We start from the raw sequence: 23,364 nt of genomic DNA, 5'->3' as shown, positions 1-23,364 counted from the left end.
TGTCACCATCATTGAATTAGATTAGGAAGTAGCTTAATCTAGTGACGGTGATGATGACGATGACGGTGACGGGTTGGCTGCTGAAGCTAAAAATTTATTAATCTTAAGTGACGCCGATGATGAGGAGCTTATACAGTCAAGGAAAAAACAAAGGGACTTTTTGTCAGATAGATTTGCAACTTTGTATGTAGCTGATGAACATCCAAACAAAGACGAAGGCCCTGCAGATGTTGGTGTTGTTGGCCAGGTCCTGGAGACAGATTATGAAGAAAGCATCGACACCGCAACTTCCCAGGACGAAGTTGAAGAAGATCAATGTGCTGTGCGTAGAAGGAAAAGTAAGTTTCCTTCCTATAATCCATCTGTTGCCTCTCCTACTTTGTCAGTAGGTATGAAATTCCATGATGCGATACAATTTAAGGAAGCTATACTAAAGAACTCCATTGCTGCACAAAGAAATATTGATTTCATTAGAAATACCAAGAAATTTGTAAGAGCTAGGTGTTCGCAACAAAACTGTCCATGGAAGATTTACAGTGCGTTTGTTAAGAAGAGTGGGTCTTTCTAGATTAGAGCTTACCAATAGGAACACACTTGTTCCATTAATTTTCAAAACAAAAGGGTAACAAGTGCATGGTTGTCCAAGCACTTCTTCGATCTGATCAAGCTGATGCCCGAGATGAAAATTACTAACTTTAGGATGCTGGTGAAGGAGCGTGTAGGCATCAATGTATCTAGGAATCAGTGCAAAAGAGCAAAGCAAAATGTGATAAAGATACTTATTGGTCAGTATGCTAAGGAATATGGGCAGGTGTGGGAGTATGCTTGGGAGTGTAGGCTGCAAAACCCTACAAGTAGAGTGTATGTAGAGGTGGTTGAGAGACTGTTTTCTAATCATGGGACCAAGTTCGATAAGTTCTATGTGTGCTTTGATGCATGTAGACGAGGATTTTTAGCTGGTTGTAAACGGATTATAGGATTGTACGGCTGTTTTTTGAAGGGCTTGTGCAAGGGAGAATTGTTGGCAGCAATTGGAAGAGATGCGAATAACCAAATGTTCCCACTAGCTTGGGCTATTGTAAAGATTGAGAACAAGGACAATTGGTCATGGTTTTTGAAAAATTTGATGTCTGACTTGGAAATAACAAACGGGGAAGGGTGGGCATTCATGAGCGACCAACAAAAGGTAATGCTTGTTTTTTGAAAAATTTAGTCAATAGTTTGCTTTATAATATGAACATGTAATTTGCTCTAGTATTTCTTACTTTGAATTATTGCAGGGATTGGTTCCGGCAATAGCCGAGTTGTTGCCCCATGCTGAACATCGAATGTGTGCACGGCACATATACAGAAATTAGGCAAAGACCTACAAAGGGGATAAGCTGCAATTGCAATTTTAGCAATTAGTAAAGAGTGCAAACATGGCTGACTTTAGAATAGCCAAAGAAGGACTGCTTCAGTTGACAAAGGAAGGTTGTGCTACCCTATTTCAACTAGAACCGAAGCATTGGTGCAGGGCATTCTTCAATGAGGAGTTCAAGTGCGATAACGTCGACAACAACATTTGTGAAGTATTTAATTCGAAGATAATAGATGCTAGATGCAAACCAGTCATCTCAATGCTTGAAGATATACGAGTTGCGGTTATGACTCTGCTGCAGAAACAAAGAGATGAGGCTGCAAAGTGGACAAGACAATATGGTCCTAGGATTGCCAAGAAATTGGATGAGAACTTGGTTGCAAGTAGGTATTGTCATCCCATTTGGAATGGAGATGACGGATATGAGATAATGAAGGGTGCATATAAGTATGTTGTCAATCTAGGAAGTAGGAAGTGTTCATGTAGAGCATGGCAAGTAAGTGGAATTCCATGTACACATGCCATATGTGACATCCAGTTGAAGGGCGACAATACAGATGATTACATCGATGATTGGTACCATAAATCAAAATATGTTGCTTTCTATCAGTTCATGATGCAGCCAATTAGAAGTAGCAAGTTTTGGGAGCCCACGAATCATGAAGTACCTCAACCTTTGCCACTGAAGAAGAAAATTGGAAGGACAAAACGAAGACGAAGAATGGCAGAGGGAAAGGTCTCGGGTCAGCAAAGAATGAGCAGGCAGGGTGCAAAGATAACATGCTCTTATTGTCGCCTAGCAGGCCACAATATTAAAGGTTGTCAATTGAGGAAGCAACAACAACCGTTGAGGCAAGGTGAATGGCCTAGTGAAGAGACAGTTGGAGAAATGCACACAGCAGGGCCAAGTGAGTCGACTATTTTTCAGTCAACAAGTAGAACCCCGGTAAGTCATGAAATTTATTTTATGTTTATGTTGTTTTGTCGTTTATCATAAAAATGTACATAATATCCTATTTGGCCTTGTATGTAATGTGTTTGTTAGGTCACAAGAAGAACCTCAGTAAGTCATGAAACTGAATAGCCTGTTCGAAGAAGGCAAGGTAGAAAACAGCCAGGTGAAGGATTGGCCCAAGCAGCATCACGGCCAGCTAAAGGATTGACCCAAGCAGCATCAGGGCCAGCTAAAGGATTAGCCCAAGCAAAGCATCATGGCCGGTGCGGTTCTTGTTCTTCAAGACGCGAAAGAAATACCCAAAGTGGTAAATTCAACCATTTGTATTCGTTTTTCATTTTCTTTATATTATTATATGTCTCGATATTATATTTATGGTATCTTTTGGCCTCTTTCTCAGGTTTGAAGAAAGCAAGTTGGAACTCAACTGCCAACTGAATGGCCATCACAAGAGCCACCTTAAGGAACATCATAGAGGCCACCAGAAGAATCACTGCAAGAGGCACCACAAGTACCACCACCAGTACCACCAGAAGGCCCAACAGAATGAGGTGTCACTGAAGTTGAAGGGCTACACAGAAGGACAACTAGAACAAGGCCAAGTGAAGGGGCAGCTACATAAAGGCCATCTAGAAGACGCCCGGCTGAAGAATTGGTCGAAGAAGCCCTGTCGGTAGCTGAAGGGCCCAAGAAAGCAAGAAAAAGAGCCAACAAATTATAAGTTCCTGAAAGTGACGCCCCTATTCAAACAAGAGGGACACTTGGGAAGAGGTTAAGACAATATGGTTATGGCCTTTATACAGATGAGCGTACTGGAACAATTATTCTCAATGTAACTTTTATTGGCTGCATTTAATTTAATTTATGCTGTAGACTTTTGCTAACAATTTATTGTTTTTTTGTAGCCTGGGAGAAGTTCAGAGGTTCTTATCTCAGGCCCAACTCAAGAATCAAGGGCTGCACCAACAAAAAAGAAAACATCAACTGTGCCAACAAAAAAGAAGAGAAAGAACCCAGCTCCAGCTCCTTTTAAATCAATTCGGCCTAGGACATTTGCAGCTCCATTTGAGTCTGTGGATACTGAGAAGGTTGAAGAAGAAGTTGCACATCCAGTTAGAAAGAGTGCCAGAATTATGAATCAAGTGAAAGGCCCATCGAAAGGAGCACGAACAGGGGGTGTCGTGCATATTGATTGATGAGATGAGATGTGATAGGATTTGTGGAGCTTATGAGTCAAAACAGTTATGTAAACGTTGATGTTGTCAGATTTGCTATGGATGGTTATCTTTTTTTCTTTAGTTTGTCATTCATTGATGTTGTCAGACTTAATTTCAATATCAATGAAATGATCTTGCACTGCTTGTCAATTTATGTTGTTGTTTGTCATGGATTCTGCTTTTACTTGCTTCTTTCTTGTTGTTGGTGTTCGTGGTGATAGCTGGAGTGCTGGTGTATCTGGTGGTGGTGGATGGTGATGTTTGGTGGTAGTGAGTTTGTTGTTGGGGTGCTAATGTGATGGCTGGGGTGCTAGTGTGGCTGGTGGTGATGCCCGGTGATTATGAGTTTGTGGTGGGGATTATAGGCTTAAGCAGCTGCACCTACACATGGTACAAGTGTGCAGTTTGCACATCTTACACCATGTGTACTGGTGCAAGCTAGTGCAAGGCTCAGCTTGCACTAGTACCTTGTGCAGCAACACCACCAGCATGGTGGTGGCTGGAGCGTCTAATGTGTAGTGTGGCTAGTGGTGATGGTTGGTGGTGCAGCCGGTGGTGGTGGCTGGCGCAATTTTTAGAGAAAACCCACAAAAAAATTGGCATTTAACTGATCATATTCTAAAAAACTTGGCACTTAATTGTTCACTTTTAACTACAAGTGACACTTAACCGATCACTTTAATAATAACTTAACACTTAAGTGATCCTTTTTTCATCACGACTAGCACTTAAGTGATTACTAAATACAACTTATGGCACTCAGGTAATCACTCATGTTTGTCATGTGTATATGTTGGTCTGCATCAAAACAGAGAAGATGATTCTGCATCAAAACAGAGAAGATGATGGTAATTTAACTTATGGCAACTCCATACGACAGCACAAACAACAACAAAGCCACAATGATCTTGTGGAACAACACAAACTTTTTCGCATCTTTCAAAAAGAAAAAAGCCTACGTTTAATCCAGAACAACACCATTTTTAACTATGACAATCGGAGAAACTTTTTCTCATTTTCAAGTACTTTACATTTCATCATAAAGTACAATAGACAACAAAACAACACCATAATACACGCTTGGTAATACTTTCGTTCAATTTTCATCGTTGAAACTTCATTCTTGAAAGGTATAGTTGAAGATGCTTGAGCGTGCATTGAGACTTCATTCTTGAAAAGTTTAACTGAAGACGCTTGAGCTTGCATTGAGTCAACATCGTCTAAGTCGTCCACAAACACAGATGGAGATTGCTGTCTTTATGAAGTAGATCCAATATCACTTCTGTGGCTCGGTCAGAGAACTTCGCATCGATCCATTTGAAGTATTTGCACTTCGACGCTTCTTTATATCGGGTGCATCCATAAAATCTTCTCCTAGGATTGATTTGAGTCCACGATGTTCTTCTTGGACTCGGTAACCCACAAAAACAGAAATGATGGCCTTCTCTTTCGCTTCGGTGAGAGGAAATTGAGGTCTTCGCTGCGAGTCCCGCTCTCCATTTTCAAGATTCGACGAAGGAATTTTGGGCAAATGAAAATTAGGGTTCGAGACTTGGATTCGAGCACTTCAATATGGATTTTGGCCGATTTAGGGTTTTAGATTTGGGGCATTTGGGGAGACGACGTCGTTTTGGAAGATTTGGGGCTTTTATTATGCGGACAACGTCGTTTCAGTGAGTTAGAGCCGACTCAACTCTCCGGCGAGCCACGTAGGCAACAAATAATAATAAAATATTGCCACATAGGATTTCCGGCAAGGGTCGCCGGAGGTGGCACTTAAGTGTCCCACTAGAAAAAGAAAGTGGCACTTAAGTGTACCATTTTGAAGTTATGGCACTTAAGTGTCCCCCGTGCCAAGTTATGGCACTTGGGTTGTTCTTCTGCCACTAAAGTGCAAAATATATCATTGTTGTGGTCTTAAGGATTGTGCTGTGCCGAACAAGGTAGTTTTTTTTTTTTTTGGTAAAGTGCCGAACAAGGTAGTTTGGGTTCCTAAAACCCAACTAGTGGCGAGACCACTAGAAAATACTGCTTCTATTGTTCCCATCTCATCTGAAAGAGTTTTTACAGTGTTGCCAATTATTAATTCCCCTGCCTCCTCAATTGAATGTTCCTATTACTGGGGTTGGTAATTCCATGGTTATTCAACCAAAGACTCATGTTTATGCTACTTCCCAGCCGGGTGCATCCTCTATAGATGTCAAGCAAGTTGGAAGTAAGAAGAGAGGCTCTTACATCAAAAGTGGAGCTACTCCCAATTCTTTGACTTGCTCATGAAATAGATTTGCATTATTGGGAGAGGGCGATCTTCCTGATATCTCTGTCAGTCTTGTTGCTTTACTTGAGGATATGAGGAGTGAGGCTGAGCCTCCTGACCAATGATTCTCCTTTCTTGGAATGTATGGGGCCTTAATAATAGCCCAAACAAAAGGACCTTGTAGGTTTTGCTTTGTCTCAAGATCCTCATATCCTTATTTTGATTGAACATAAAATAAAAGAGGTAAATGTTGACTTTGTCATCAAAAGCAGGTTTCGAGGCTGGAAATGCATCCTTAACTATCAAAGTAGCAGTCTTCGTAGAATATGGGTATTGTCCACTGGGGAGTTTGGTAATATTTGTTGAATTATTTGCTGAGAGTATTGAAAGTGATGTCAGGTGTTCAACTTCTTCTGAATCACTCCGCAAAGAAATATCACACACAGAAGTCTCATCAATGAGGAGCTCTTTCAAAGCTTTCAAAGCACCCAGTTCGGCAGGCAACCTGTTGAGTTCAGTGCAGGACTTCAAATTTAGGCAAAGCAATTTTTCGAGACCCCCAATTGAAGGATCTAAATGGACCAACCGAGAGCATCGCTCTAGAATCAGTATCTCCAAGTTTGGAAAGCTAGAAAATTCAGGACTTATCAATAAGTCAGTGCAACTAGTGAGATTTAAGACTTTCAATTGCTCCATCTGTAAAACAGGAGAGAAAAAATCATAAGGTCAATTGCCAGATAATTAACACAATAAATACATTAGAGCAGTAGAAAGGAAACCACCTTGATTTTCCTCCAACCTCCCCAGTCTTTAGTGACTTTGCTCCATGAAAGATCAAGAATGACCAGTTCAGTCAGATTAAGTTCTGTTGCTTCGAAATCCCTTGGGCACCCTTGCCAACGAAGCCACCTTAACTTTGGAAATACGTCTGCAAAATTTCCAGTCATACTTGCACGGTCCAATTTCAAGAACCTTACGTTTGGCAAAGTTTCCGTAAATGTATCGGGGCAAAGGACTTCCGCCACTTCCATTCCCTAAATTTGCCAAGAGAAACAAACCAATCTTAAGTCATAAAGACGATGGGACAAATTTGGTAAGGACTAGGGTGCTATCTTTTCCGTGCATGCAAAGACAACCTACCCATGGTAAAATAAGTAAAAAGCTGGATAACAAATTTAAACTTATACATCAAGGCTTCCATTTAATGGAAGAAAGCAAACCATTGAACCAAAAACCCTTACCTCTTCTTCGTTGATTACTTTCAGGTCTGGATCATTGATGTATAGTCTTCTGCGCTTTACATGATATATAGGTTCTCCTTGATCTACAGCTCTGCAGAGGTGCTTCAACAGTTTATGCATCCGCAGCTTGTTGTCTTCTCCAATTTTTGCTAGGGGCATCAGAACTTGGTAAGAAGGCAAAAGATCTAAATCAGGCCACATATATGATGCAATTTGGCTATCCATGCCATTGGCAAACCATGCTATGTCCTGAAATATTTGTTTCTGCTTTTCATCTAATGCTTCATAACAGATTTTCAAAATCTCCCTACAATCCTTCAAAATCTCTTGAGAGTGTGGTTTTATCATGTCCTCCATCTTCCTCCAATCTTCTATTGTTTTTCCATGTAGAAGTGAACCAATAACTTCAATAAGAAATGGCACCTGCCCTGTGGCTTTGACAATGTGCTTCCCAATTTCAGGATACCAAGGTATTGAAGCATGCTTGTAAAAAAGTTCAAGAGCTCGACCATTATCCATCTTATTCACCTCATAGATATTAGCCCTTTCTGGCACAAATGTTTCGAGAATTCCAAGATTTTCTGATGTAACAATTATCCGACTTCCACGACCAAACCACTCAAGTTGGGTACCAACTAGATCATAAAGATGAGACAGTTCTTCCACATCATCTACGACAATAAGAGCTTTTATGTTGCTGAATACATCCAAGAAAAACTTGATTCCTCCTTCAAAAGAAGCAACATTGCAATCTCGATCAAGAATATCACATATCAACTTAGTTTGCACAAACTGGATACCGCCATTATTTTGCACTTTTTCACCAATCTCTGCAAGAAAGCTACAACTATCGAAACATGAGGAGAGTCGGTTGTATACGGCCTTCGCAATAGTTGTCTTGCCAATTCCGTTAGTTCCATGGATTCCAACTATGCGTGGTTTATTTCCATCATCTTCTATTGCCAATAATTTGATTACCTCCTTCACTCGATCATCAATACCAGTTACCTGTTCAATTGTGGCAAATGAGGTCTGCAACGACTCCAAAGGGAAAGTAGGAGGTTTCAACTCCTTGGGACGTACAAGTGGTGGAATCCAATCCAAATTAGGACACCTCTGTATCATTAATGTAGACAGATTAGGAAGCGATAAGAGAGTATCAATATCACTTTCTGTGTACTCCACCGTAGGTAGCTCACCAATCTCCAAATGCTTGAGGCTAGTGAGCTCACCAAGTAATGGGAGACTCTTGCATGCTGTACAATCAAACAAACGTAGCCGAACTAATTTGGGCATGCAAGACATCCAGCTTGGAAACCTTGTGCCCCCATAGCCTCTTATTTCTAAGCTTCGAAGATTTAAGCTTGGCTGCATCTCCTTAAGTAAAACTTCATCATTTTCTTTTCTGGCAAACACTAACACTAGTGAAACTAAGGAATCCTTCTCCTTCAAGTTTGCAGCATTTGATTCTGCTACCACATCTTCTATTCCCCCTTCACTTCAATTCTGAGGCTTCCCTCAAATTGCTTGACTTGTTTAACTCCCCAAGCCCACTGTGATTCTGTGGACAAGAATCATTCCTGGGCAGAAGGAAATCTGTTAGAGTGTGCAAAAGAGTCAACTGGCCCAACCCTTGTGGCATATGAGATAGGGCACTACAATCGCTTATCTCAAGTTGCCGTAGGTTGACCAATTTTCTAAAATCTTCAGGCAATTCTATTAGCTTGTAACACATATTGAGTTTAAGTACTTGCAAGGTTTCCAATCTTGTCACAGAATCAGGAAGCCTTATGATTCCTTCATTTTCAGAGAGATCTAGAAATGTCAGGTGCTTCAACTCACAAATAGAACTCGGCAGCTTCTCAATACCGCTGTCATGCAAATCCAAGGCACGTAAGAACTTGAAACTAGAAATTAATTTGTGAAGAGTTTTTCACCCATTTGTGTTTCACGCCTCAAGCTTTTTCTTTGACTAGTTTTGATGAATGTCCTCAGACGATATGCTCCGTGCAAATATGTATCTCCCTGTGAGAAATCTAAAGTTGAATCCCACGATATATGATGAGCTCTTTCTTCAAGGTATGGCCATGAATGATAAATTCTTCCATACTCAGTTCCAGCAACATGGCGTGCTAGGTCATGTACTAAATGATGCATCCTACAAGACGTCACATTTCCGAGTTCATCTTTAACGCAGTCTTGAAAGAAATTCCTCCTGAGTAGATCCATGAAATAGTCATGAGCACTATCTTCCATGTCCCAATCTCCATTGTCTATGGGCTGGATAAATCCTTCTGCTATCCAGAGATTCATCAACAATTATTTATCAATCACCCAGTCTCTGGGAAACAATGAACAGAAGGCAAAGCACAGTTTTAGATGGCATGGGAGATGAATATAACTAAGCCGAGGTAAATTTTTAGAAAATTCTGAGGTCTCGCGCAACAAATGTAACCACTCCTCTTCAGTTTTCCTGCAGAATAATAGACTTCCAATCATTCATATTGCCAAAGGGATTCCATGACACTTTTGGACTATCTTCCTCCCGATATCTACCTTAATTGAATTTCCAGTCTCTTCTTCTTCCAGGCAAGCCATTCTCATCAATAAATCAAAAGACGACTTTATTGGAAGGCCCGCGAGACGATAAGATGGGGATGTACTCGTACAGACTGCAACTGACCGATCGCGTGTAGTTATCAGAATCTTGCTTCCTCGGGCACCTCCCATCAATAAACTTTTCAAGCTCCCCCATTGTCCACGATCCTCATCCTGGAGATCGTCAATAACTAGGAGATATCTTTGCAACCGCAACACGTCATCTTCTCTCCCTGTTGTCTCTCTTCCTCTGATCTTTCGCAATTCCCCTTCGAGATTACCGAAGCCGTTAACCCAAATCCTTAAATCAAAATGCTTCTTGACCATGTCATCTTCGTATAGACATCGAGCGAGAGCAGTCTTTCCAACCCCATCGTCACCCCATATTGAAAGGACGGGAATTTGATCATCAGTTTTAGAATCTAGCAAGAACTTCAAAATTACGCTTTTAGCATCTTCTCTCCCTATAATCTCCTCATCGCACACAAAGGCGTCCAACCGCTCTCTTCTCTCTACACGCACAACCACCGCGCACTCTCGCAAGCCCAAATCCGTCCCTTCTGCAGCGATGGCTTCTAGTCTCTTCCTGATTTCCTTCGCACGGGTGCTCATCTCCAGCCTTAAATCAGGTTTTTCAGAAGGCGAAGAGGAGGAGGGAATTACCTGCTTCAACTTCTCGTCTTTGCTCGGCGATTCTTGTAATGGCATGACGTCAATGCTCCATTCTTCGAGTAAGTCCTCCGCCTCATAGAAAGCATCTTTGAGATCCTCCAGCCATTGTTCGATGTCCTTGTCGCTCTGGTCGCTGAGGACCCGCTTTTCCGCATCGGGCACTATACTTTGAAGATAGGAAAAGGTATCCTCCAGGTCGGTGTCGCCAGCACCCCATAATTCTGCAGCCTCTGGGAAATCATCCACAAGTTTACCTACTCTGAAGACGAGCGGTTCCGCCATAGCTCTTCTGGGGTGAGGGGGATCCTGCGCCGTATCTCTGACTTTATTAAAGATTTTTCAAGAATCGTCATCATCATGAACGGAAGTAATTATGCGGAAATAGTCAATGTTCATAGTCTTCCAAAAGAGGAAACATCGAGATTTGCTAAGCCATAATCAACATTGAAAATCTACTAGACGAGCAATAAATAAGGATTAGTAAGGCAAGGAGGAATATTCAGATTCCACCAAAATAAAAAATGTCGATCAGGATAAGCAAGAAAATTATAAAAGAGAAAAAAAGAAGCACAAAGTTATACTCTTTCCTAAATTCTAATACAATGTTTTGCAACATTGAAGCTCAGTAAAACTAATTCCTATTCTAAACAAACCCGTGGTATTGAATGGGGCAAGTACAAATCTTAATTGGAAGCAAAATGAATAGATAGTGCAATAAAGGTACTGCTTACTAGCAGAATGATCAGCCTCCTGCAATTTAGTGTCCTATGTACTATTTCTAGAGGCAATCCCTAGAAAAGAGCTTGTTGATATATTTTTACCCTGTAACTATCATGCACTAGTCAATATCTTAATAGATTCAAATTGGTGGTTGACGGCTTGTTGATCAGATACAAGGAAAGCTGTTGCTAATGCTTCCCTCACTTTTTTTTTTTTTTTTTTTCTTTTTTATGGTCGAATTCTCTCACATTTACCAGCTCCCACTTTCTACTATCTTTTTTCAAACTTTTTTTGGTTTACTTATATAATGTAATTTTTCATTTTTTTTATAATTTTCTAAAACTATAATTTTTTATGTACTTGAGAATATATAATTGATGTACCAAAATGCAATATATTATTGTTTCACCGAAATTTAATTGATGATGAAATATTTTTCACGAAATTCATTTCTTAGTTTTATCAAGAAGAGACGGATTTTTTGATGATTTTGAACAGGAGTCTTATCCAATGGAGCACTATGAATAGATATATTTCAATGAAATTTAATCAACAATGAAGTCATTGACGTAAAAAGTTCTGTCAGAATTTAAGCACGATGAAGTGTGATCACATAAGATATTTCGTTGGAATTTGATTGGTGATGAATATCTTAAAGTTATAGTTAAGATACACACTGAAATTTAATCGATGACGAAATATCTAGAAACTAGAGTTAAGGTATAGGAGATGCAAAGGTAATTGAAATATAACATTTACAAAAGATAATATATTTTTGTCATAATTGTTGGGGGTTTACAAAGAATATGATTTGGCTATTTAAAGCATACATTCAACTGTTACCAACGATTATTTAATTTAAAAAGATAACTTCCTGATTCTATCTTCAAAACAATAACTTCATAATCCTATATGGGGTCACAAGAAATTACATTATCAACAATTTCCTGTTATCTAGTAACACTTATCTAAAAGAGCTTATGTATCTGAAAATATCACTACTAGGCAGATGTCGAGGACTTCATCCCACATAACTGATGTTTGCCATCCTAGTTGGTGGCTGGCAACCGGCGGCGAGTGGCCGGCAACTGGTGGCAGGCGTTTGGCATCTCACGAGTGGCAAGTGGGCAACGGGCGATAACGAGAGTGAACGATGAGAAAAATTTTGATTTCTCATTTCTATTCTAGAAATAAAAAGCTAAAAAAATTAACTTATGATTTCTGCTCCAAATCTATTTTTGGAATATAAATCTATTCTAGAAATAGAAAAATGAAATTGCGTTTCTAAACGGATTTATGTTCCAAACCTGTTCCGGAGAATAAAAAAAAATAGAGAAATAGAGGAATATAAATTGTATCATGCGCGCTCTTAGTGACCTTGGAGACAATTCCCTCCGCCACCCTTCAGGGGATCGATCCTTGCAACCTCCTCTCTTTCTCTTTCTCTTTTGCTTTCAGTTTCGGGAAGATGCTCTCCCGTGCATCGCCCCCTACTTCCATACACAGCAGATCGGTGTCAAAAAGACGAAAATACCCTCACTCGACGATAGCTTGATTCATTAGATGTATGTATAGCAGCAAGCAAACCAATAAAAAATAAAAAATAAAAATCTCGGGCACTCTCCTTTAGAAAATCTATTGGAGTAGGGGGATGGTCAAGGGAGTTTGTTTTGGAGTAGAGATCTAATGTGGAAAGAAAAATGCTACTAAAAGTCCACCAAAAGGACAAATGAGGATTAAGAGTTTAGGAAATAATCGGCATTTAAAGTCATCTTTTGAAAGAGGACACATTAGAATTTGCTAAGACATAATCAACATTGAAAATCTACCGACAAAGAAGATAAATGATGATTCGTTAGGCAGTGAGATGTTCAATATGATAATCTTCAACACATAGTTTGATAGGGAATTAGAATTAACGTGACATGACGGCATTGTCGTCACTAGTTTTATACTCTTCCAACTTGGAAGTGGTCTACACAAACTTGGTGGACTACTTATATGATCTCGTTTACTATAATGTTGTTAATTAAGCACCGCCATGAGGAAACTCCTTCATCTCTCGGCATTCTCACCTCTCGTACTGACATTGCTCTTGTAACTTCTATTGTAATATTATGTTACTAAAGTTAGCCTCCTATAAATAGGCTCCTGTATAATTTATCATGTATAGAAAATAGTTCTACAACTTTATCTTCTGCTTTATTCATATAAAAAAAACAAAGCCATTATAGATTGAGGAAGCATCATTGATTCTATTACAAGGTGGTGGTCACAGCGACATTACCTTAGCTGCGCCGGTATCCGTAGTTTGCCAAAACCATCGCTTGTTTGAAGAGCAAATAGTGGAGGAAATCATGTTTATTCCACTGAGTAGAAATTCTAAGGAAGATAGACTGATTTGGACAGCAAACAAAGCTGGACGCTTTAAGCGTGGATAAATACTCTACATTTCAAAAGCAAAGTAAAAATCAAGCATCATCTAACTACCTTACCACCTAGAACCCTATAGACGAAATATAGAAACTTAATCCTATAAGATTCGTCTATTCTTATGGATTGTGTACCAGAACACAATTCCTACTGAAAATGATCTTTACAAGAGAAAAGCTTTACCACATCCTCTTTGTTCCCTGTGCCGCCAGATGCCGAAAACAGCAGAGCATTTGCTCCTCCTTTGCCCTTGGACAAAAGAAGTTTGGATTGACCCAAAACTACGGCTTTGTGTGTCTCATAGAAAATATAATATTTTTGGTAAATATCTTTCGAGAAGTCATTTTTAGGGAAATGATAATATTTTCTAGCGTTTAATTGAAACTTTTGAAAGTGAACCTCAATATATTTTCCATCGTTTGATAAGAAAAATCACATTTGATTTTCCTAAATAGGCATATACTATTCAAACGCTAGTAACTTACGGATAGGTAGCCAATGAACCCAGCATGGGTTGGCATGGGGACCGAGGCCTCAAGCCTAGAACCTTGACTCTCAAGCATGAGCACAGTCACTGGTCTTGGGTTCCACCAAAACCAAGCTCGAAAACTTGATGCATGTGCTTGGCTACCTAGCACCCCAACTCAAGTCTATAGAGGTTGGGCCCAAGCCCCCAACGCTCGAACCTGAGTCCACCAAGGTAAACCTTGGACCCCAGAGCTCACGACCAGGACTCCGACACTCAAGCCTAGGTCAATCAAGGCTAGGCGTGAGCCAAGCGCAGGACTCTAATATCCATTGAGGACAAGACTTGGTACCAAGTCCATCGAGATAGGGCCGGGATATTGGTGCCCACACCTAAGTCCATCGAGGTTAGGCCTCAATCCCCTACACCTAGGCTTGGGCCCCACATTAATAGACTGGGGTGCGGGCGTAGGGTACCTCGGACATGGGCACGTGCATGAGAGTGCTAAGCCCAGCCTCGCTGGATCTGAGAATGAGCGTGGAGAACCCGAGCCCAGCCTCGAATCCTATGGTCAATTTGGAAAGCCCGAAACGCCTACATCTTCCAATCTTGTCAGCCAAAAGCTCTCTCGGTGGTAGGGGAGGCCTTTTCACTGCAGAAGAGCCACATGAGATGGAACCGACATCTGACGAAAGCAAAATTCAACCTGGGAAGTTGATCCCGTCGACAACTGGGGTCTTGAAATTTAACGCAAGCTACTCTCCGGTGGAAGGAACGAAAGACCAGCGCTGTTGTTGGCGTGTTGAGACTTAAACTTGTTCACATCTAAATTTTGACAACCCGTTTAATCTTTCGTTAATTATATAAAAAATTAAGGATTAATTTATAATCTCTAAATAAAAATATTTTTTGTTAAATTGCATTGCATATAAATATTATGAACATTACATATCTATCAAGCAGCAGCAAGATAGACTTAGGTGAATGGCTTTGAGCCTGAATGAATTAACCGGACTTAGTCCTATAGAAAATTTAAGCTATTTGATCCATTAGAAAATTTATGGGCAATAAAATCAAATTTGTTCCTGATCTAAATGGTGCTGAGGTTTTCATGCATTGACTTGCACTTATATAGCGTCATAATTTCATTATTTGTTGGTTTACCTTTGAAACATAAAGCAGAGTGGTGACGAAGAGGAACGGGTGCCAGAGTAAGAGCAAGAACGGGAGTATACACCTGCTAGACGCGCTCTAAAGGAAAAATAGTAAGTGCCACAATTCTTTATGTTTTTCTTCTCAGTGTAAGTTCTTTGCTGCTAATTCAATTGATGAAAGGGATGCCAATGCTAATTCAGTTGATGAAAGAGAAGGTGTGACTGCTCCTCCGCCCCCACCAGATCCTAAGCTGCCGCCCACTGTATCTGCAATAGCTCAATCAGTGAGACTGTTATATGGGGAAGATAAGCCTACCATTCCTCCTTTTGTGATACCAGGCCCTCCTCCTTCTCGACCTAAGGATGCAAGACTCATTCTTAAAAAGAGAAAGAAGTCAGAGCAAATGCGGCCCATCCAAGCAGAAGTCCAGGAGAGCAGGCAACTCCCTCCGTGGAATTTCTTAGGTGATGATGCTGCTTCAAGTTCTATCCCTCTAGTCCCTAAGCTTAATGCATTTCCACCATCAGTGGCCACAATGCTAGGTCTTGCTCAGAAGGAGGCTCCACTTAACACATCAACTTCAGCCATGCGTCAACCTTCTTGGGAGAAAATGAATGCAGAACTATCCCCATCATCTAAAGTACTTCAGTTGGTTGCGTCGAGCATTGGTCCGGGTCAACAACTTGCCCTTTTTCTGCCCGCGAAAAGCTTAGATCTCCCTGGAAGTGATGTATCCTCAATGAAACACAGTATTGACCTTGCAGGCAATTCTGAACCAAATCATGCTGGAGGCAAGGAGCAATCACATCCCGTCGATGGGCTTGCAGATCCCCAGAAGTTAGACTAGCCTGAAAGTAGGAATTCTTCCAATAAGACTCGGTCAGTTCTTTTTCAGATTGATCATCTTGATGCAGAGGAAGTCTCGTGTAAGAAGACTGTTTCGGGTCATCCCAAGAGTGACACCAATCCGTAAATTCAAGGCAGGGGAGTGACAATCTATGGAAATCACAATTATTTCATGGGACTGGAAGCATTAGGGTGCTTTGCAAATGGTGGCATAAATTCTTTTCTTGTAGACTTTGAGCAGTGACAGTGAGCAATGAAATCGCAAAGATAGGGACGATTAGACAAATTAGGACACCTCTGTGTAAAGCTTTTGTTATAGAAAATGAGATTATAGTGTTAGATGTACATTTGTCTTACTCAAATGTTGCAGGTGCTTAGGTTAGCATAAAGATGAGTTAGTGCAGGCGTTTAACCAGAGTGAGGTTTCTGAGTGGCTCTGTCCAATACATCACCCTTAGATCAAGTCAACTGGTGCATTTACCTTTCTTTTCTTCTCTTGCCTTGTTCTATCTCCCCAAGCTTTTAGAAGGTTATTCTGTATGAGACTAAAAGCTTGTATCATATATATTGTATCGTCAAAATATCACAAATTTTCTATGTCAATAAGGGTTCATTTTCTAGTTGTAGTGTGATGAATTTTTTGCATAATGAGCAATACTAGCAACCATGAAAAGCCATTGTTAAAACTCTGCCAAGCTTTCAAGAGGACAAAGGGGAAACACGCATATAGTTACCTGATTTGTGCATCATTTCTTATAGATTCATATTAATCGAAATCGGGACTATAAGACTGCAAAGTGTAGAGTTTTATATACTTGGTGAAATTGAGTTTTACTATGATGACCAATCAAAGTAAGGAACGGGTATGGAGACTACTAATGAGATTTAACCAGCTGAATTGAGAGCGTAAAGGACCAAAGTGAACGGACTAATAACTTATTAAACCAACATCTTGTCAGAGTGGAACAATGCTACGTCTGCTTGCCCACATTATCATGCGAAATCGAAGCAATGTATTTTGTATGACACTGGTATTCTGTAGTCGAGGGCCAAAAAGAACTCGAACACAGCATTTTGATATTTGAATAACAAAGTTTTCAAGATATCTTCCAACAATACAAAAAGTGAGAATTAAGAGCCACCATATTCTTTATAACAAGAATTAAAAATTCAAGATTGTTTTGATTTCCAAAACTAATTGATAGTTAACTGATGTCGATTTTGTTTGTATATCTACACACTCGAAAGCTGCAGAAATTCTTTAGATCCTCGTCCTTGGAGTTCCTAATCATCCCCTCGGTGAAACCAGTAGCAAGTGATATATCTGCACAAACATTTGATTATTTATATACACACACTGTTTCATACGCAAAAGAAATTATAATGGAGAATTTAGTATTACAAGGCTATTATGATTAATATCTTTTTTTTCGTTAAAAACTTACTATTCGGCCAAATTCATGTCCTTTCAATGCGGATCTCTTTCTGTTTATCATCTGCAATGCCTACAAGCTTTTCTTCTTATCCATGTTTCTTCCACCCCACTCAACAATTTCTTTAAGTGTTCCCCGTTCCTTGAGCAGCTTTAGGGCACCCGACAGCCCTTTCTCCACTGCTGCTTCATGAATTGTCTCATCCGGAACAACTTCCTCCTCATCCTCATTAACAGGACCTTCATCATTACCAAATTCTTTAAATTCTGTCCAGCCTCCGGGCTCACCTTTTACTTCATTATCAGATGTTAATGGTGCTTCGTCTTCATCCATGAAGACATCTTCTGTGTCAGGCTTACGAGAATCTAGAACGAGGGGTAATGGCACAATTTCAGTAACTCACTTGATAAGAAAATAACATCACATATCCTTTCAGACACCAAAGACCATATCAAGCAATTGGTGGATATAACACCGATTTGAAGAGGAAGTAATTTCAATTACATGAATGAAATCTCAAAATTGCAATGCAAGCCCAATATGCATGCTCCTCTCCCCTTCTCAGTAGAACCAACAGCATTCTTAGCTAGCATATATCGTGAAAGCTAACTGTGGTTTTAAAACTAAGCAACTCCAATATGGCCAAAACAGTTGAATAAGTCCACCGCTCTTCAAGACAGTAATCCTGTTGACCAGCGATTAGGAATTTAGTTCGGAAGTTAAAATGCATCCCAAATAAACAAGCTACTGTGACTGCCTGAGCAACAGACTGCAAGTTGTATGTGAAAAGTTCGCTTGTTTGCAAGTTGTCCAGGATGTTGTTCAATGAGACGCATCAAGTGCAGTGCTTGTTCGCACATACACAGAAGGCAAATTCTAAAATAAGTCACTTACAAACAATCTTTCAGTATGCATACAGTGAAAGAACAAGAAATGTTGCTCATTGACCATCCAAACAATACTGGGATTCTAAACTAAACAGCCAACTTAAACTAGATATGACACTTAAAATCAGAAAAGAGAAAAAAAAAACTAACCTCATCTTGAGCCGGATCGTCATATTGTGCAAGTATTTTCTTCTCCAATGCAGGGTCATCACTGAATCTAAAAATGACAGTGCTAATAATAAGTTGAGTTTATGCATATACCAATAGGGATAAGAATATTTGGCTTACTTGTCATCATAGATTCAAGTTTTCCTCTTGGCAGCTTTGAAAGCTTCAACCCTCTGTTTCTGCTCTCCAATTTCCACATTCTCAACCATATCAAATTCTAAATTCAAACCACAAATTACAGCTGAAAAAAGATCATTAGCGACAAATTGACGAAGTTCCAGAAATTGACGATGTCATGCGGTATTCCTGCAACCTCTTCGATGGATATAAGATAATTTGGCTGTCTTTCTCCCTCTCTGTGGATTTGTTGGGTTTCCTTTCGCTGTCAACTGCTAATGTCTCACTATATAAATTACCGATAGATAATCGCCCTCCTTTTCCCCCCTCTCTCTCTCTCTTTCTCCTCTTCGCGAATCCCCGTCCCGAATTCTGCTTCAGATATTACGCAACTCCGAAAAAGTCATCAGATGTTTTTTTGAAAGATTCTTGGCATGGTCAGATATTTTCTCGCGGGCGGGGGCGGGCGGGGAAGGTGCCGGTCAGCGAACACGCCGAAAGAGTCGAAGATAGATGTTGTACGCGGCCGGTGATCGCGTGGGCCGGGGGCCCACCAAGAGAGAGCGGCGTATATTCGGGGCCCACACGGGGAAGGTTCACCACCCCCAAAAAAAAAGAAAAACCTTTATCCCTTTTTAACTTTTTAGAAGTGAGAATCGGCCGGCGGGGCTTGCTTTCGGGGGAAGGGTGGCGTGTATCCAGGATTCACGGCGTACCTGCGAATTTTTGTAAAAAAAATACCCTGACCTCAAAAGTTTCAGCTTGCTTGACGGGGACGGATGTTTCGGGTTTCGATCCTATGGATTCCGGGCTCTAAATGACCGGCCTTATTTGCTCGTATAAATCTTAACTCTTGAGGTTTACATCGCCGCCACCTTATGAGTGGAGCGCTTGTCAATGCACGTGAACATGATCATATACATGTATCGGTAGAGAATAATCGACCAAACATTTGGAATAGACAATTCTAATTTACCAAGTGTCACCTAGGTCAATCCTCAATACTTAACGTGACATCTAAGTAAAGTATTGAGAATTATACCTTATTTGTACGAACCAAAGATTATGAGCTGGGGACTTGTTTACGCTAAATTACTTTAATGCTCTTTTGGTACATTTTCTCTTTATTTTCAAAAAACCATTTTTCATGCAACTTATATTGATTTTTACCTACTTCTAACATGTAGGTAACTGACCAAAAAAAAAAAAAAAAAAAAAACATGTAGGTGACCATGTAAGTGCATAACCATTATTTAACACTCAATAACGCAAAGTAGTAAATAAATTATAAGCATGGGGAGGAACTACTTATTTTAAAGCAACCAAAACATTTACAATATTAGTTTAGAATTCATATCATAAATCCTAGATATCATGTTTAATTAACAAGTAGTCGCTTAATTTTTTGGGGTTTTCATATTTTTAAATGAAACCTAGAAACTGCAAATGCAACATGCAACTTAAAATGCAAACTATATGTCATGCCACATTTATTAAATGAACTAATCTAACGATGGGTAAGAGTTAATGCAACTATACAATATGTCACATGCTTTAATTTAAATGATTCCTAAACATGAAACTACTAAATGACATGCATCTGATGAGCTAATTCAACGTGACATTGCACATGATTTTTTTTTTTTTTTTGTGTTTTTTCATGAAAATTCGAAATTAGAAAATAACTCAAATAAATTACCTAGTTCTAGATATTACCTAATTCAATTTAAGGATTAAATTAGGCCGAATCCATATTTAAATTGGAATCTTATCTCAACTAGATAATCCCTAACCAGAATGCAACCTACCAAGAAAGAGCTATCTAAACTTTTTTTAATTAATTTAAAAATAATATTATATAGAATCAAATTAAACATGCAATCTTATCCAAATATGCAATGTTACCAATTAAAATCTATATCTTTTGTGATTTTCTTTTTAAATAAGAATAGAAGTAAAATCAAATAAAATCAAGCAACAGATAACATCCATCACCCAAGATATAATCCATATCCATCTAATTTTGGAAATAAATAAAATTGTTAAAAAATAATCATTTATAGTAATCTTTCTGATGCAGATGCTGATCTGTATAGCAGGAAAAGATTTACCAATGCCAAAGAATACCATAGCTCAACGGACTCCCTAGTTGCTAGTGGAAAAGATTTAACTTGCAAACCTTAGTTTCATAGGAACCACATCAGGGAAAAATGGTAGAGACACCATTCCAGACAAATTCTCTAAGTTGTTCATAATCAAGACCATCTTCAATGTCGAGTGACTTGGAATCAGCAATCAAGTATTTCACAAGCATGGCAGCAGTGACCTAACTAAGAACTGCCCAGATGGCAAGCAGCACCTAGTCTCACGCAGTTCGTGTCGCTCTCCTCACAAGTTCATATTTTCAGTTCATTGAGTGGAATTTTTCACCCGCAATGAGAAGATAGTGTCACCACTAAGTACAGAAAAAAATGACAAGGAGTTGTTTTTGTTAAGCAAGTCACAGGCCAGTCGACACAAATGCACCGACACCGTGGAACCTCATATAATCTCCCACACACAAGCATTCACAGCAGAGGGGCAGCGACAAGGGCGACGGCAATTTTTCGGAGGGCCGAATAAAGATACAAAAACAAAAATAAAAATGCGGAGGGGGTAGCGACTCAAGAATCGAGCACGGAATTCCACCGAAATTCTACAAGCCGTTGGCAAATTCTAACGACGGCGAGAGATCGAATTCCTCATGCGACAAACCTTGAACTAGGAGACGAAAGCAAAAAAAAAAAAAAAAAAAACAAGGCAAGGCGCGAGATCGGGGAACACTTACAGATCGGAGGCTGGAGTGCGCCGGTGCGAATCGCCAGACAGGCAGCGAGATCCGCCGGGCAGGAGCGCAATGCGACAAAGCCAATCCCCCACAGAGATTGTTGCAGCTCTGTCGACGGAATCGGAATGGCGATGGGAGAAGAGAGAGAGAGAGAGGGAACTAGTGCTATCAAGGGTTTGTATTGTTAATTGGTATATATTTTTAATATTAAAAATTAATTGATCCGACTCGGGTGGGCGGGTGGACGGATCCGTCCATGGAACCGGGAACCGGACCGGTACCCACCGGTTCCCATAAATTGGAACCAGCAACTGGACTGATTTTTTCAAGAACCACCGGTTCCGGCGATTCAGTCTGGTTTCAGGCAGTCCGGGCGTATCCGGTTCTTTTGCATACCCCTAATCGGACTTAGCCAAGCCTCAAAGCCATGGCTATGCAGGTGACTAGCCTCACGCAACCACAGATCTGGGGTTGCGTGAGGTGAGCGACCTCCGTGGACACAGGTAGCGGCCCTAGATCGAGGGTTGCCTAAAACCAACGAGGTTCGATCCAAGCTTAGTGGTGTTGAATCCGACCTTAATGGCGTTGAATTTGACACGAGAACCCTTGCCTCCGTCCCCCTCCACTAACTTCCTCGACTCGATCTTCTTCCTTGACTCGACTCAATCTTCTTCCTTGCCTTAACTGTTGGCTCTTCAACTCAGTCTTCTTCGAAGGAAGATGAACAGATCGAGCTCGCCAGGTTGGCCAAAACCTCCACTGAGGTCGAATGGTGTTGAATTTTACACGAGCTCGACTCCAGTAAGGGTGATACTCGCCTAGCGCCCCTTGGGCATTGCTTGTGGCCAGCCATCGCCTAAGACCGGCCACTTGGAAAAAGGAAAGGAAAAAAAAACAGAAAAAAAGGAAAAAGGAAAAAGGAAAGAAAGAAAGAGAAAAAGAAGAAGATGAAAATGCTCTTGACCAGCCGAACAGATCAATTTCAAACCCTTATTTGAAATGAAGTTTACTTTAAATAATGACCACCTCAACACCTTATTTAAAATAAGATCCAATTTTATATCATTATTTAAGAAAATAAAAGCACTTTAAAACCTTATTAAAATTTTTCCCAATTAGTTATAAAAAAGTTAAGATGGACAAAAATAAAACACTCAAATTCCATTCTAGATATAAGTTCTGTATTCTTGCCAATTAAAGCTCTAATTGATTTCATTCAAGTAATATGATTTAGTCCATTGGAAAAATTACATTGAATAAATAAATTCACTTTGACAAATGAAATAACTTTTGTTAACATATAACACGATCCATTATTTTTTTCCTTTTAATTATGCAGAATGTCAAACGGAATAAATTACACTTATTGTTTTGATATTGCAAAAATAGATATTTGTCCCAAGCATGCAATAAAAGTTTGAAGAAAAACAAAGTTTACACTACAATTCAGTTAGAAAAAACATCATTTTATATTTGTCTTATTTTTATTTTTTTACTTTTTCAAATATAGAATTTATTATTATATATGAAAGATCATTTCTTTTTTTATTTTATTTATATTTTATGTTCTCGGGAAACTCAACATTACGACGTTTATTCATACCACATTAATCTTAGACCTTCATAAAATATGATGTTTTCTTCACAAAATTATTAAACAAGTTATATAAATCTCATCCTTTTCTCTTACATGACACCTCATATCAATGGATTACTAATGATACACAAATTTGCAAAATGGAAATGCCCGCGCCTAATATCAAATAAAGCCGCCGTTTGCTCAATTCCTCCTCGCTTTAGTTAGTCTTTCATTATTAATTTACTACATCAATTAAAAAAGTCTTGAGAAAGACTTGCTAGAGAGACCGCGGGCACCCTAAGGGGTTAAAAAAAGAAGAAAAAATCACCGACCAGGCAGTGTCAAAATGCGAGCGCCGTTTTTTGAAAGGAAGTATCAGCGAGTGTCAAACAGCACGCAGCAATTTTGGGCCTTAAACGAGCATGCAAAATAT

General features: G+C 39.7%; 2 protein-coding genes and 1 long non-coding RNA gene across 6 annotated transcripts; all 3 read right to left on the bottom strand.

Moving 5' to 3' along the window:
- Positions 1-5,855: 5,855 nt before the first annotated feature.
- Positions 5,856-8,434, bottom strand: LOC104445205 (disease resistance protein RPV1). Its single transcript, XM_010059026.3, has 3 exons — positions 7,031-8,434; positions 6,572-6,823; positions 5,856-6,485 (listed from the first exon to the last, which is right to left on the bottom strand). Exons 1-3 carry the CDS (start codon positions 8,402-8,404, stop codon positions 5,856-5,858), a joined length of 2,256 nt encoding a protein of 751 aa, XP_010057328.2. The 5' UTR covers positions 8,405-8,434.
- A 91-nt stretch (positions 8,435-8,525) lies between these two features.
- On the bottom strand, positions 8,526-10,582 carry LOC120293943 (putative disease resistance protein RGA3). Its single transcript, XM_039313768.1, has 2 exons — positions 9,714-10,582; positions 8,526-8,901 (listed from the first exon to the last, which is right to left on the bottom strand). Exons 1-2 carry the CDS (start codon positions 10,580-10,582, stop codon positions 8,526-8,528), a joined length of 1,245 nt encoding a protein of 414 aa, XP_039169702.1.
- Positions 10,583-17,044: 6,462 nt separating this feature from the next.
- On the bottom strand, positions 17,045-21,511 carry LOC104445210. 4 transcript variants are annotated; one of them, XR_005551156.1, is made up of 4 exons: positions 21,353-21,511; positions 18,391-19,241; positions 17,366-17,718; positions 17,045-17,244 (listed from the first exon to the last, which is right to left on the bottom strand). It is a non-coding gene; the product is annotated as an uncharacterized LOC104445210 (long non-coding RNA). The 4 variants fall into 4 exon arrangements; XR_005551158.1 differs by lacking the exon at positions 21,353-21,511 and having other exon boundaries at positions 18,391-18,457; positions 18,529-19,455; XR_005551155.1 differs by lacking the exon at positions 21,353-21,511 and having other exon boundaries at positions 18,391-19,454.
- Between the last annotated feature and the right edge of the window lie 1,853 nt (positions 21,512-23,364).

This window comes from Eucalyptus grandis, chromosome 5 (genome assembly GCF_016545825.1).
Source record: "Eucalyptus grandis isolate ANBG69807.140 chromosome 5, ASM1654582v1, whole genome shotgun sequence".
NCBI classification, from domain to species: domain Eukaryota; kingdom Viridiplantae; phylum Streptophyta; class Magnoliopsida; order Myrtales; family Myrtaceae; genus Eucalyptus; species Eucalyptus grandis.
This window is presented reverse-complemented; position numbering and strand designations above follow the sequence as displayed.

Bases quoted from the DNA above. Each gene is read 5' to 3' on its own strand.
- LOC120293943 (XM_039313768.1), bottom strand. From the start codon at position 10,582: ATGGCGGAACCGCTCGTCTTCAGAGTAGGTAAACTTGTGGATGATTTC. The intron at 8,902-9,713 runs GTCAGTTGCAGT...TTTGCATGACAG, and splicing joins CTGATAACTACACGCGATCG to CGGTATTGAGAAGCTGCCGA.
- LOC104445205 (XM_010059026.3), bottom strand. From the start codon at position 8,404: ATGCAGCCAAGCTTAAATCTTCGAAGCTTAGAAATAAGAGGCTATGGG. The intron at 6,824-7,030 runs GTAAGGGTTTTT...TGGCAAATTTAG, and splicing joins AAGTAATCAACGAAGAAGAG to GGAATGGAAGTGGCGGAAGT. The intron at 6,486-6,571 runs GTGGTTTCCTTT...CCTGTTTTACAG, and splicing joins GAGGTTGGAGGAAAATCAAG to ATGGAGCAATTGAAAGTCTT.